At 48.8% G+C, this 15,230-nt stretch overlaps 1 protein-coding gene across 2 annotated transcripts in view; it reads left to right on the top strand.

Annotated features, from left to right (window-relative positions):
* The window catches only part of LOC146060786 (uncharacterized), a 96,829-nt gene extending 86,633 nt beyond the window's left edge, over window positions 1-10,196 (top strand). For both annotated transcript variants that reach the window (XM_083174417.1, XM_083174428.1), the window contains exons 16-19: window positions 1,835-1,972; window positions 2,786-2,899; window positions 5,002-5,296; window positions 9,191-10,196. In XM_083174417.1, the coding sequence (XP_083030543.1) occupies window positions 1,835-1,972; window positions 2,786-2,899; window positions 5,002-5,296; window positions 9,191-9,750 (1,107 nt within the window). In that variant the 3' untranslated portion in view covers window positions 9,751-10,196. The remainder of the gene's footprint in view (window positions 1-1,834; window positions 1,973-2,785; window positions 2,900-5,001; window positions 5,297-9,190) is intronic.
* The last annotated feature ends 5,034 nt before the right edge of the window (window positions 10,197-15,230 follow it).

Raw genomic sequence — 15,230 nt, 5'->3', positions numbered from 1 at the left:
TGGCGGCGACTGATGTAGAAAAGCCGCTTCTTCTCCCCCTCCGTCTCCCTGCAGTGCTGCGGCGCGTGTGTGCGCTCGTAGATGGAATCTTCACTCGGCGGCTGCGGGTGAAAAACATCCCACGCTGACAGTATAAAAGAACATCGTAACCGTACAAATACCACCACCTTTCTAGAACAAAGCCAAACTATGATAAATAACTTCATGAATAGAGGGTACAAAGAAAACATTCTACGAGAGCAATTACTGACTGTTTCAAACATCGAACGAAAAGATACACTAAAATACAAGACTCGCTCAACAGACAACAAAAAACAAGAACTATCTTTTGTCACTCCGTTTAACAGCAACCATAGAACATGTGAAAAAAAAATCTGCAATTAGATGATGATCTAAAACTTCATCTTACTGAAAGGCCACGAATAATTTACAAAAGAGCACGAAACCTTAAACAATAATTAGTAGCCAGTTTCACAAACCCAATAGAGAACAGAGAAGAGAGAAGATTGAAGGATTCCATTCTTGCTTGAAATGCGAAGCATGCAAAAATGAAGGAACCAACAACAAGTTTTTCTTCAAATACCAACAAAAATAAATATAAAATAAGAGACTTCATTTCGTGCGAATCTGAAGGGGTAATCTACCTACTCCAATGTCCATGCGGACATCAATATGTAGGCCAGACAAAAAGACAACTCAATAAGGCTTTCCGGGCACATTTATAACCTATAAAAGTGGCCTCACCACCCATAGCGCCTCAAATCATTTTTTAACCTGCCACGAAAAACCCCCGAAAGGTTTATCCTTTATTGGAATCCAAAAAGTAAAACAACATTGGAGAGGTGGAGATTTCATAATTCAAAGTGGATTTTCGACCTACAAACTCTCCACCCAAGAGACATGAACATAGATATTGAGTTAAATGCATTCCTAGAAACGGAACCATTCTTGAATAATTACATTAATGAGTACAATTCCTTTCTTCCTCTTTTTCATTCTTTCCTACTCCTAATTTCCCTAGAAAGCACCTGTTTATGATATTGTATATTTTGCAACCAATATAAAAATATTTTAATAAATATTTTCTTTTATTTTTTTTTTAGCAATATTTTTTTATTGCACGGCCCCTTTTTTCTCTCCAGAAGACTGCTTTAACAAAAGCACACACTGGTTTTAACATGTGGTTCCCACCATTCTAGGTGACCACTTCCGTTTTTACAAATAAAGATTTTGTCCTATAAAAAGACAGAAAGTAAAGCAGGCATTTATCTTGAAAAAGTGCGCCTAGACTCACGAAACACGTTGATCAGCTCCTTTCGCCCGTGGATACGTGCTGGACCCCCTGCACTAACACCCGGATGAAGCCGCAGAGTGAAGATTCCATCTACGAGCGCACACACGCGCTGCAGCACTGCAGGGAGACGGAGCGGGAGAAGAAGCAGCTTTTCTATATCAGACGCCGCCAGCTCCCCACACTGCCCGCAGTGTCTCAATAGAGGTAGGGACAGAGCTAGCACGTTACCCGGGACTTTTTAACTCTTAAAGAGTGTAAGCATTATTAACCTTTTTTTCCCCTACAGGTGCTTTTTTATCTTTCTAAACTGCGCTTTCTTTCATCTTTACTTCTCCCTTATACCTAGTCATATACCTTAGTGCTCATTTTTCACTAATACACATTGCAAGTTATATAAAGTGCCGACTCCCCTAATCACCAGTGTATACTCGATGTAAACCTGCCTTTCAGCGCCCCCTATGGAATTAGAGAAAGTACTTTAACTTTAAGTACCAAAATTCTGTTTTTGTATGACCGAGAATCCTTTTCTCTGTCCATCAGAGCTCAAATGTACCGGAGAAGATAAGGCGTAAATTGGAGAAAAGACAATTTCAGAATCAGAAGCGATTGATGAAGCTACAAGAGGCGATGGCAATGGTGGAGGACACTGAGCCATCACCTGACAGAAGCAGGGATGAGGTGAGTCAGAGGATGACCATGGCGCCACCTGCTGGCTGAATGTGTGAGAAGAGGCTTCCTAGGGGACCACGGTGTGCTGACTAGATTGTTCATCCATTACACTGAAATGCTAATGCCAGGTGGTGCTCTAGAGCTGATATTCCTCTTTCCTCAGGGAGAAGGGCCAAGCAAGAAGAGGGTGGAACTAAAGTCTCAGGGTGACGGATTCATACTTCCCAACTGTCACGCTTACCGCGGGAACGTCCCAATATTCGGGGACGTTCCCGCGTCCCGCCCGGGGCCGCCATTGTCCCGCGGTGGGGGGGACAGTTGGGAGCCCCCCCAGCTTGCCGAGAATAGACGCTGTGCGCATGCGCACAGCGTCTATTCAGCACCGACGAGCGGCGAAAACGGGGCATGGCCGGAGTTCGCGTCACCCCGTGAGGCCACGCCCCCTTTTCTCGAGTCCGCGCCTCCTTTTCGTCCCGACCTCCCAACTTCAAAAGTTGGGAGGTATGCGGATTGGAGATGGGGTTAGAGGAAGAGGAGGAACAGAGTCCACCCACAAGGAAAATTAAGAAGAAATCTGCCCCTGAAGAATCACTGGTAACAACGCAATAAAATTAAGAAACGTGAAGTGTGACAGCAGGGGGATGAGGACTGCGTAGAGATGGGTCAAGGGCAGTCCTTGATGATGTCCACGTCATTTAATGAGTGCCTTAGATCTTGGAGGCTCCTGGATTAGAAGCTTAAATAGATGTATGCAATTAAATGTGCAATACGTAATAATCTTTTTCTATGACATATCCCAGAATCTCTTTCTCTGTACAATAGGCCTCAGAGGTGACATCGGATCAGGGTTTGGAGAAGAAGGACCAGATGGAGAGAAAGGAGAGGAGATTACCGGATGAGGACAGTGCAACCTCTTCTGATGGAGGCACAAATGAGGTGAGTCAGACCACCTGCTGACTGAATGTGTGAGGGAGCCCATTAGGGGTCCAAAGTGCAATGAATGCTAATCTGTCCTATCTGACGGACATTGTACGTGGCCCACATTTTGGTCACAGCGCTGGGTGGGTTTTGGCTCCTGACACTGCTGTTTCTGAGGGGGAGGAATTGTCCATGAGGAAGAGTGAGGCTGGTGAGCGCTTTGGTCTTCTTGGTGGGAAAAGCCTTTCGGGCAGCCCTACTGCACTCCGGACAGCCATTTCTAAGTGCCATACCAAGTTGCCTCTGGGCATTGTAGATCCAGTTCAGCACTGTGGCAGTTAGGAATTGGGATAGTTACTATCTATGATGGTCTAGTCCATCTGTCCTGGCTAAACAGGTCAGCTTTTTAAGAGTCAGCTGCCCGCCTGCTTCCCGCACAGGGTGCATGCAGATCAAAGACACCATAAAGGTGTCTCTGATCTGCAAGCGCTGGAGAAATCTCTCGATGGTCGCCGACCATTGTAATATGTAGGCGATGTCACTGAGGGATAGACTCGCACAGGGCAGGACGGAGCGGTGTACACCTGGTGGCTGGGCTCTGCAATCTAGCAGCGAGGAATACTACCCTTTTTTCATAACTTTTATAAGTCGTGATATTCAATTCTTGCCCATCAAATGTTTGGTGATAAATTTCACACCTTCTAATAGTTTTCTAAACTTGGTAATTTTCTCATCATTTTCTTCACCTGGTTGTCGGGGGGTGATAAAAGTGAAATTTAAAAAATAATGTTTATTTTTTAAAAATTAATGTCTTACTTAGATTAAGCGAGAGCTGCCTAAGCCAGAGCATACTTAAGAGGCTTACATTTTTGGGGTTGCAGAGTTAATGACTGCATAGGTAATGACTGCTAGTTGTTTAAAAGTTGGTATCAGTAGCTGAGCATATGGGTGTGAGCTTAGGAGAGAGGTATATAGGCAGGTCCTGACAGAGAGTACTTCCTCTTGCAGAAGTTCTTTCAGCAACTCCAGACCAGCCTTAGGTAAGTACTGTCTGTATCCCCTCAACGCCCATTAATTTGCTGTGCAGATTCACGCACCACCGCCTTGCACAATGTCCCGTCCCCGCCGTTCTGGTTCCCCCCCTCCATTGTTTTGTAGATGGCTGGGTATGAGGTCACATGGCCACCCATGGCTGCTCTTTTGAGGCCCAGCCCCCCTCCCTGGCTTACATGGCGGATGTGGTCGGGGGCCCCTCCCAGGCCACATCCAGGCCTGAGAACAATACTCTCAGGTTGGCCCTGTGGCAGCCCTCTCCCTCCTGGTTTCCCGCGCCCCACAGACCCCAGTGGGTCCGGAGGCTTGGTGGGTCACTGCTGTTGGCGCCATTGCGGTGCCGCCGGCTCCCCTTCAGCGTCCCCAGATGTCAGCGATAGGACTGGCACCAACACCTCTGCCTAACGTTGCCCTGTGGGTTTGGGTCCAGGCTGGTTGAAGAGTTGCCCTCACCCTGCCGATTTTAGCACCACGGGCATTGTGCAGGGTCTGGGGGTCTACAACTGCAGGACATGGGTTCAAGGGCCATTGCCGGGCCTGGTTCGAGTAGGACCAGGCGCCTACTGCAGCCCCGGCAGGGGTGTTGCAACTGGTATCTGCCCAATTTGCGGTTTCGTACACGTTCGCAGGTCCGGGCTATGGCCAAGGCAATTGGTACCACCCCAGCATTTCGGCATGGCAGGCTTATACCTCCCTGCAGCAGACGTTCCCTGTCTCCATGACCTCATTGTTGGCCCCGTTGCTTGCTACCTGTTTTCCCTTGTCCCATGGGCCCCAGACCACTTGGTCCTTTAATGCCCACATAGTGTGCCTGAGTCACCGGCATTTTCGGGTTAACCCTTTGGCGGCCATGCGGCGCCTTGGCAGCAGCACAATTGTTGGCAGCAGCCTTTCAGGACTGTGCAGCCTGCATTTAATGCCTACCCCCCCCCCCCCCCTCCCTGTGGCTGCCGCCATATATCATGTCGGCTGGCGGTGGTGCCACTCCTGCTCCAGTCGATTGCGGTGCAGCCTCAGGGGATGCGGGTACTGCGTCCATGAATGTAACATCTTCTTTTGTTTCCCAGGAAGGTTTACCCAGGTTGGCGGTGGGAGCCTTTGATTCTCCAGAGCTGACCGCAATGGATACGAATGTGGCAGTTACACCTGTCGTTAAGGATGCTCAACCTGCTCCCTTATCAGTACCTCCCGTGGTGCCTGGGGCAACCAGGGATGACGTCTGGTCGGATTGTCCATCTGCTCTGGTTCCAATGTCTGGTCCTCCCATTGTCGTTCCCTCCCCTGGTGTGTCAGGGGCCGCTGGAGCAGCCGAAGCTGGGGCTTCCGTCAGACCTACAGATGAGGGTCCCGCGCCAGGAACTGGTGAGCTTAATACTGCACATGTCTCCACTTCAGTGTCGTACTCTATAGACAGCTCCGCTAGGAGCTACGAGAAAGCTAGTTGCGCGCGAGGAAGGCTAACGCGCCTAATAAGGCGGCAGCTCCAAAGGAACCCTCTTTGCATGGGGAGATGTGCATTGCTTAAACACCGCAGTGACTAGGGGTCTGCGTAAAAGGGTTAGTAGAAAGGTACATCTTCATGATAAATGAGATGTTTTTGAAGTACAGGGGGTTCGTCTGGAGGGTAATGCTCTCGGTTTCAAGGATGTGGAGATTTGACTGGAGGTCACCAGCCAGACCCCCACTGCCGAGTCACTAGTTAAGAATCCCTATCCTGTTAAGAAGGGGGCAGCGCCCCCTTCGGTGAAAGGAAAGTGCTTTGCATACAGTGACTCCAAGTGCACAAGAGGTGCGAGTTGTCGGTTCCGACACATTTTCGAGTGTTCGGAGCTGGTTACCCTGCCAAAGAGTGCAAGTCTGCCCCTTCTGGTGCCCTCGCAGGCCCACTCCCGATTAGAGTCCCCGATGTCTTGGTGGTTGTCCCGGTACCCGAATAGGCAGGATGTGGAATTCCTTCTCAAGGGTTTTAGTTTGGGGTTTCATTTGCCCATTGGGGAGGAGGTTACTGATGTTTTCCGCAGGAATTTGCGTTCGGCTATGGAGTTGCCCCATGTGGTGAGACAAAAGGTGGACACTGAGATAGCTTTGGGCAGCATGTGTGGACCTTTTAACTCACAGCCTTTGCCCAAATTGTGCATTTTCCCACTAGGGGTGGTGCCCAAGAAGATGTTGGGCAAGTTTCGGATGATCTAGCACCTGTCTTAATCACACGGGTGATCTGTGAATGATGCAATTCCTGCTGAATTCTGCCGTGTCCGTTACCAGCTCTTCAATGCGCCCCACGACATAATCCAGGGTTTTGGTCAAGGTGCCCTTTTGGCCAAACTGGATGTGGAATCTGCTTTCCGCCTCTTGCATCTCCACCCCAATTCATTTGGGTTCATGGGCTTCCGGTTAGAAGGGTATATTTATATTGACCATTGCTTGCTCATGGGTTGTTCCATCTCTTGTGCCTATTTTGAGAAATTTAGCATGTTTTTACACTGGTGTATTAAGGAGGGTATGGCCATGATGGCGTTGACCACTATCTGGACGATTTTCTTTTTGTAGGCACATGGGATGGTTCTGCTTATCAGGAGTTGCTTAGTTTTGCGGGGTCACTCTTTAAGGAATTGAGGGTCCCGGTGGCGGAAGACCAGATGGAGGGCCCATCCACTTGCTTGTATTACCTCGGTATAGAGGTGGACACGGTGGTCGGTTGTTGCCGGCTCCCTGTGTACAAAGTTGCCCGTCTTCAGGGACAGTTGGAGGAATGTCTGGGGTTAGTCAGGGTTAGGCTCCGCCAAGCGCAGTCCCTGTTAGGGTCCCTATATTTTGCCTGCCTGTCATCCCGATGGGGTGGGTTTTTTGCAGGAAGCTTGAGATGGTTACGGTGGGGATTTCCAGCCTGCATCTAACCATTCACTTGTCTGGGGAGATGAAGGGTGACCTCCGTGTGTGGTCCTCCTTTTTGGAGTCACGGCCCGATTCTAGTACCCGTTTGCAATTGCACACAGATGCGTCCGGTTCTGCTGGGAGTGGTGCGTTGGGTCCTTGCCCACCTCCTGAGTCGCCTGCGGTTTTACAAGGAATCTGTTTCGGTACTCTTTACCTAGAAGGGCGCCCACGATTTTGATCATGGGCATCGCAGGTAAAAAAATTGCGTCGATCGCATCGCATGCGGCCAAAAAATCGCATGCGATGCGATCGACGCGATTACCACGATTTTACATGGGGAACAATGTTAAATGGGTCAATTGACCCGATTTAACATTGGGAACAATGTTAAATGGCCCACAGACCCCAAATAGCCACCCTGGGCACCCCCAATTGTTAACGCCACCCCACGATCAACGTGAACCCGAAGCATGGTGAGCACAGCGGTACGCGTCCTCCAACCTTTTCATACCCCCACTATCCACGTCGGCGTGGAGTTGAGAATAGATAGTGTGGCGAGCCCGAAGCGTGGCGAGCGCACGCGGATACCTGTGAAGCCCGCGAAGGGACGCGTTTACCTGTGAAGGTATCCGCGTTCCCTCGCCGGGCTCGGTGGCTCGCTGCGCTCGCCACACTATCTATTCTCAACTCCACGCCGACGTGGATAGTGGGGGGTATGAAAAGGTCGGAGGACGCGTACCACCGCCCCTCGCGTGCTCGCTGCGCTCGCCACGCTTCGGGTTCACGTTGATCGTGGGGTGGAGTTAACAATTGGGGGTGCCCAGGGTAGCTATTTGGGGTCTGTGGGCCATTTAACATTGTTCCTAATGTTAAATCGCGGTAATCGCGTCGGTCGCATCGCATGCGTTTTTTTGGCTGCATGTGATGCGACCGACGCGATTTACATTTTAACATGGGTTTAAATGGGTAATCGCGGGCATCGCATCGGTCGCATCGCAAATGGCATGCGATGTACATGCGATGCCCGCGATGGGCGCCCTTCTAGGTAAAGAGTACCTCTGTTTCTCTTGGAGCGGTTTCCCATTATAGTTGCCGTAGAGTTGTGGGTGCCTCAGTTACCCGGCAGGACAATTTGTTTTTTGGTGCAACAAAAATGGGAGTTGTTCAACTGATAAATAATCAGCGCGCGTCCAAGCCGCAGGCCTTGCGGCTGCTGCAATACTTAGTGCTGAAATGCCTGCAGTCCTAGATAGATTTTCTGTAGCACATGTTCCGGGCGTGGACAACTGCATAGCCGATGCGCTTTCCCGCTTTGACTTTGGGTGTTTCCAGGTGTTGGTGCCAGCAGCATCTTCTGTATTTATAGATTATAGAACAGGGATGACTGACTTAGCCCGACAATCCTTGGCTCCTTCTACGCCCCCGGGCCTACTCAGCTGCCTGGCAGGATTGGGAGGTGCATCGCCTTAGGTTTGAGGTTCAGGGTAAGTCGGAGGAATATTACTTGCTGGTTTTCATTTGGGATCATTACTGCCGGGGCAGGGCCAAGGCGGCCATGGTTGCCACCTGGGCAGGTATTGCTTTTCATGCGCGACTGCGGGGGATTTCCATGATCCCACTAGGTCATTTGTGCTGGGTAAGGCTCTGCATGGATGGGCTAAGGAGCGCTCCTCCACCGCCGATTCGTGCAGGCCTATTGATCTGCGACTGCTGCAGGAGTTGATAGGGGAACTAGCAGCCATTGCTGGCTTTCCTTTTGTGTCCACGCTTTTTTAGTTGGCAGTTTTCTCTAGCTTTCTTTGGCGCATTCTGGATTAGCGAGCTGGTGGTGGCCAGCAAGGGGTCATTAACCATGGGCCTTCTGTTCACGGACGTGGTTTTTGCAGAGGGTTCACTCATGTCAGAGATACCTCGGTCAAAAACAGACCAGCAGGGCCATGGCAAGTTTGTCACACTGTGGGCTCATGAGGAGCCGGCATTGTGCCCTGTGACTATAGCCACTAGCTACGCTCCTTTTAGGCCACAGGGCAGACCCCAGTGGTGGTTGCATGGAGACTGGGCTCTGCTTACCAAGTATCAGTTTAATGCGGTGTTTAAGCATTGCTTGCATCATTTAGGTCTGGATGAGGAGGAGTACGGGACACACTCTTTCCGCATTGGGGCTGCTACCTGCGCGGAGGCCTAGCGGGCTTTCTGACTCTTCCATTCAGGCAATGGGATGATGGAAGTCCGCTGCATTTAAGAAGTATATGAGATTAGGTAAGATTTAGATGTAATGCGCCTGTTGCGCTGACCCAAAAATGCTGTTTACCCGACTAATATACTTGTATTCTAATAATGTATTAATTTTTACTGACGTGTGCTCCTTTTTTCTTTCAGCTTCCCATTCAATACCCCCGGGACAGATGTGGGTAGTCGGCAACTCATTTGTTTTTGGGGCCGAACAGCACCCTTCAGCTAGATGGGCTTTTGAGTTGTCCAGTGGACGTACAGTTAGGTGGTTCGGAGTCAGGGGCCTTAGGTGGTCCGGTTTGCTGGCCCTCCTGGATAGACAAGAGAGGGCATGGGGACGCCCTGCGGTAGTGGTGATTCATCTAGGGGGGGACGATCTGTGCCAGATGAAGAGCATTGAGATGATTTTGGCGATCAAGGCGGACTTCCTTGAGCTATTTCGCCGTTGGCCTTCGGTCCATTTAGTCTGGTCAGATATTCTTCCCCGCATGGTTTGGCAGGGGGGCGTTCAAGTCTCCGCGATCAATGAGACCAGAAAGAAGGTGAACTGTGCTGTGTCGAAGTTCATTTTGTCTGAAGGGGGTTCGGCCATTCGTCATCCTTTGCTGGTGCGGGCCAGCCCACCGTATTATGCTAGCGATGGTGTCCACTTGACTACTTTGGGTTTAGGGGTGTTTTTGGGGGATATTTTTTCGTGCGTAGTTTAGGTTAGTGGACAATTAGATTGGTCTTCATTGGGTGGCATGCGTTGGCTCTTAAAGCCTCTCAAGGATGTCTCTTAAAGCCTCTCAAGGATGTCTCTTAAAGCCTCTCAAGGCCTCTTGCAGTACAGCGTCACGGTCCAGCAGTCACATGTGGCATAAGTGGGCATTGGGAGACACTGCCCCTGGAAAAGGCGGCGGATATGTCTCCTTCACGGGAGTGTCCACACCGGCCAGACAAGGGGTGGTGAGCCATCCCAACATTAGGTTGTGCTGTAGTCCACTGGGACGTCTCGGTCATCACCATATTAATATTGATTAGTTGGGGCATTTATGTCGCTGCCATTGCGATGTGACTAGAGCTGGACATTACGTGGTACCTTATTGCCAGCCCTTTAAGAGGGGTCATACCACGTAAAAAAAAAATATATATATATAACCTTTAAATATAATGCTTTGGTGTTGGTGTCTTTATTGCGTCAGTGTGAGTTTTTTTAGTTAAGCTAGATTAATGTGTTTTTTATAAGGGGTTAAGAATAAACTTAAAAAAAACAAATTAAATACAATAGAGTATAGGCACAGATCCTCCCCACCAATAGAATATAGGCACACATACCCCCATAGAGTATTGGCACAGATCCTCCCCACCAATAGAGTATAGGCACACATCCCCCCATAGAGTATAGGCACACATTCTCCCCACCAATAGAGTATAGGCACACATCCCCCCATAGAGTATAGGCACAGATCCTCCCCACCAATAGAGTATAGGCACACATCCCCCCATAGAGTATAGGCACAGATCCTGCCCACCAATAGAGTATAGGCACAGATCCTGCCCACCAATAGAGTATAGGCACAGATCCTGCCCACCAATAGAGTATAGGCACAGATCCTGCCCACCAATAGAGTATAGGCACAGATCCTGCCCACCAATAGAGTATAGGCACAGATCCTGCCCACCAATAGAGTATAGGCACAGATCCTGCCCACCAATAGAGTATAGGCACAGATCCTGCCCACCAATAGAGTATAGGCACAGATCCTGCCCACCAATAGAGTATAGGCACAGATCCTGCCCACCAATAGAGAATAGGCACACATCCTCCCCACCAATAGAGTATAGGCACACATCCTCCCCACCAATAGAGTATAGGCACACATCCTCCCCACCAATAGAGTATAGGCACACATCCTCCCCACCAATAGAGTATAGGCACACATCCTCCCCACCAATAGAGTATAGGCACAGATCCTGCCCACCAATAGAGTATAGGCACAGATCCTGCCCACCAATAGAGTATAGGCACAGATCCTGCCCACCAATAGAGTATAGGCACAGATCCTGCCCACCAATAGAGTATAGGCACAGATCCTGCCCACCAATAGAGTATAGGCACACATCCTGCCCACCAATAGAGTATAGGCACACATCCTGCCCACCAATAGAGTATAGGCACACATCCTGCCCACCAATAGAGTATAGGCACACATCCTCCCCCACCAATAGAGTATAGGCACACATCCTCCCCCACCAATAGAGTATAGGCACACATCCCCCCATAGAGTATAGGCACACATCCTCCCCACCAATAGAGTATAGGCACACATCCCCCCATAGAGTATAGGCACACATCCTGCCCACCAATAGAGTATAGGCACACATCCTGCCCACCAATAGAGTATAGGCACACATCCTGCCCACCAATAGAGTATAGGCACACATCCTGCCCACCAATAGAGTATAGGCACACATCCTGCCCACCAATAGAGTATAGGCACACATCCTGCCCACCAATAGAGTATAGGCACACATCCTGCCCACCAATAGAGTATAGGCACACATCCTCCCCACCAATAGAGTATAGGCACACATCCCCCATAGAGTATAGGCACAGATCCTGCCCACCAATAGAGTATAGGCACACATCCTGCCCACCAATAGAGTATAGGCACACATCCCCCATAGAGTATAGGCACAGATCCTGCCCACCAATAGAGTATAGGCACACATCCTGCCCACCAATAGAGTATAGGCACACATCCTGCCCACCAATAGAGTATAGGCACACATCCTCCCCACCAATAGAGTATAGGCACACATCCCCCATAGAGTATAGGCACAGATCCTGCCCACCAATAGAGTATAGGCACACATCCTGCCCACCAATAGAGTATAGGCACACATCCCCCATAGAGTATAGGCACAGATCCTGCCCACCAATGGAGTATAGGCACACATCCCCCTTGATTATAGAGTACATTTCAGGTGTTGACCTTCAATGGTCAACCCAATGAATGTCAACATTAAAAGGTTGATCTAATAATCATATCCTGCAGCTTCTTGTGTCCACACATTGCATTTTAACAGGAATAAAATGAGTGGGGGTCCCCCATATTTTAAGGACCAGCACCGGGCTCTTGAGCTGGCCTTGGTTCCCAAAATACAGGGGACAAAATGAGTGAGGTCCACCGCATTTTAGGGACCAGCACCAGGCTCCACTAGCAGGGGGTGTAAACAGCCAGGGGACTTGACAGGGTCCCATGGCCAAAGCATAAGTCAGCCCAGGCCGGGAGTTCTTAGAGAGGTGCGGACCCCACAAAATAAAGGGGTTCCTCCTATCGAGGACATCCCAGGCATGAGCTGAAGTACCCGGACCACCACTACTGATGGGGGACACACACATTTCGCTGACACTAATGGGGGACCGCACCACTGCCACAACCCCCCCCCCCCCCAGCACGCTGCTGCACAGTATGCACTTGCAGAGGAGGCGGGCACAGCAGAGATTGGCTGAACTCACTGACACACTGCTGGCCCCTCCTTTCCCACTGGCCGGACTCCCTGCTGCTGCCAGAGTCCGGGGACTGCAAAGCGCCAGTGAGAGGCAGCAGATCCGGGAGGCTTGTGACAGAACCTGATTGCTCAAGTTAGGGTATAAAGAATGGGAAAAGGGCATGATAATACTACAAGACAACCAAAGTAAAAAAAAAAAAAAAGAATAGCGCACCTGACCGTTTGTATCAACAACGTCTATGCCGCCCATCTGAAAGCGGGGAAAAAAATACCCAAAGCCAAAGATTTGAATACCCCCCATTGTCTTTCATGAAGAGTCAGATTAAGATTTCTACCAAAGAAAGAATGAAAGAATTCTTCTAAGCGCTGAAGGGCGGTTACTGCAGCTGCTCTCTACACGGGATTTACTCATTCCCAAGGAAGCACAGATTACCTGATACAAAGGTTTAGACGGCGCTGGGAGTGCTGCATATAATTAGACATACATACAAATAGATACAACTGTAATGATCCTAATATCTGCATCTGTCCATATGAAGGGTTAGTTGCTCTTTGTTAGAAGTATTATGCAGATGTTAATGCTGCCATTACTATTGTGCTTGCAGTGGTTTAGTTCAATAAAGCCTAATACTAATCAATAGGAGTATCCAGCATTGATGGTGTTAGTAGTAAATTAGTGGCAAAGTCCAGCGTTAAAGATAGTGTTAGTTTGTTACTATTCATGTAACACAGAGGAGGAATATTGACCACTCCCAGGGGTGCATGGTCTCCTCCAATAACTCGCAGGCTGGAGTGCCCCTTGTGCTCTTAATAAACTGGATTCCTCCAATATCCACTGGGCACCTGTTTTGGTGTTCCCTCTGGTCAGCATGCGTCCAGTTGCCATACGTGGAGGGATCGGTTACAGCAATGCCGGCCGGCAGTCGTTTCAGTGGGCAGGAAATAGTAATGATCGGACGTGTTTCCCCACATGCGTATCTCAGCGGCTTTCGCAAAGATCAGGTTAGATCTGCTGTCTGTCAGCTCCCATTAAGAAGCCGCTGGGTTCCCACTTGGGGTGGCTTTTGCAGACACATGGTCTGATTTGCACTTCCTCACAGTTCCGTTCCAGGCCCCAGCCTTGTTGTCATCCCTTCACAGGGTCTGTGCGTTTCACATGACATAGTTCATACAGATCACATGATCGCAATATAGCCTTGGCGGACTTTATTACTTCATTGTTTTAAAGAGGAAGTATCGTGATTGTCCCGATGTTTGTCATAAAGTTCTCATTATATACCCGTAAAACAGAACCCAAAAGTATAGACATAAATATGGATATAAGAAAATGTATGATATATGTTTTGTCTATTTTATACTTGGCTATTGGCTCACATCAAACAAAATCTATACATTGCCTGAAAGCTAGCTTTATAGATAACGAACAAACACTTCCTGTCTTATTGTCACGGAATAATAATTACTATGATACTGGATTACCATTATTGCCAATTATTTTCTACAGTGCATATTGAATAATCATATTGATAGTTGATACATTAATCCATGTGCAAGCAGCGTATATACAGTATTAAAGGCTCTACTCGCTAATTTCTCAGCGGTATATATTAATAGAGAACGGGACTGGACCAAAGAGAAAGGAAAAAGTATATAAAATATTGGTGATTACTCTCATATTTAACCCCTTATTTTATACATAAATACATGAATATAGTCCCCACATCTCTGTCGGGGAAGGGGGAGGGAAAGAGTTGGCAATATATCACCAATATCAGAGATCAGGTAATGTATGTTAAATGAATAATAAATCAATAGACAGTTATGCCTATGCCTAAGAGATATTATTATAATATAATGTGGGTGGTGTCCTTACAGTCCGGGTAACCTCTGCTCCTGCGCCACCCAATAGAACCCACATTACTACAGAGAGTTTATAAGAGAGGAAAAATTAAGATCTTTGGGTCCAGGGGAAAGGCCATAGGGTGGAGCAAGTAACTAATGCCCCTTTCCCACTGCAGCCTTAAAACGGTATATTGCCGATTTTTGAGGGCAAAATACCGTTTAAGGCTGCAGTGGGAAAGCGCCAGAGTTGAAATACCGTTTAAAGTTAAACTGTATTCCAACCCGTTTCCAAAGCAGAGTTTTACACGGTAATCTACCGTTTAAGAGGCAATGGGAATGCATCTTAAACGGTAGAGATGATGGCTGATTTTTTCAGCCATCATCTCCGTGTGTGTACGCTGCCGGGCTGAAAGGTTAACCACTTTCAGCCCGGCGGTACGCCCCGCTGCCCCCTCCTGTTATACTCACTTGTCCACGCTGCCCCGCTGTGTCCGGCTGGCTGCTGCTGCGGCTGGATGCCGTTAGCGACGCTGGTCCGGCCACATGCCCCGCCTCCCTCCGTCCTGCTCCACACGGAGCAGCACTGGCCACCAATGTTTTATTTTGTAATTCCGGAACCACTGGGCACCAATGACAATCCTAAACCAGTAATATATAGATTGCTGGCACATGCCAGCAATCTATATATTTCTGGAACCACTGGGCACCAATGACAATCCTAAACCAGTAATATATAGATTGCTGGCACATGCCAGCAATCTATATATTTCTGGAACCACTGGGCACCAATGACAATCCTAAGCCAGTAATATATAGATTGCTGGCACATGCCAGCAATCTATATATT

This window comes from Crinia signifera, chromosome 1, assembly GCF_055691185.1.
Source record: "Crinia signifera chromosome 1, ASM5569118v1, whole genome shotgun sequence".
Taxonomy (NCBI): Eukaryota; Metazoa; Chordata; class Amphibia; order Anura; family Myobatrachidae; genus Crinia; species Crinia signifera.
Note: the sequence above shows the minus strand (reverse complement) of the source record. Positions and strands in the feature narration are given on the sequence as shown.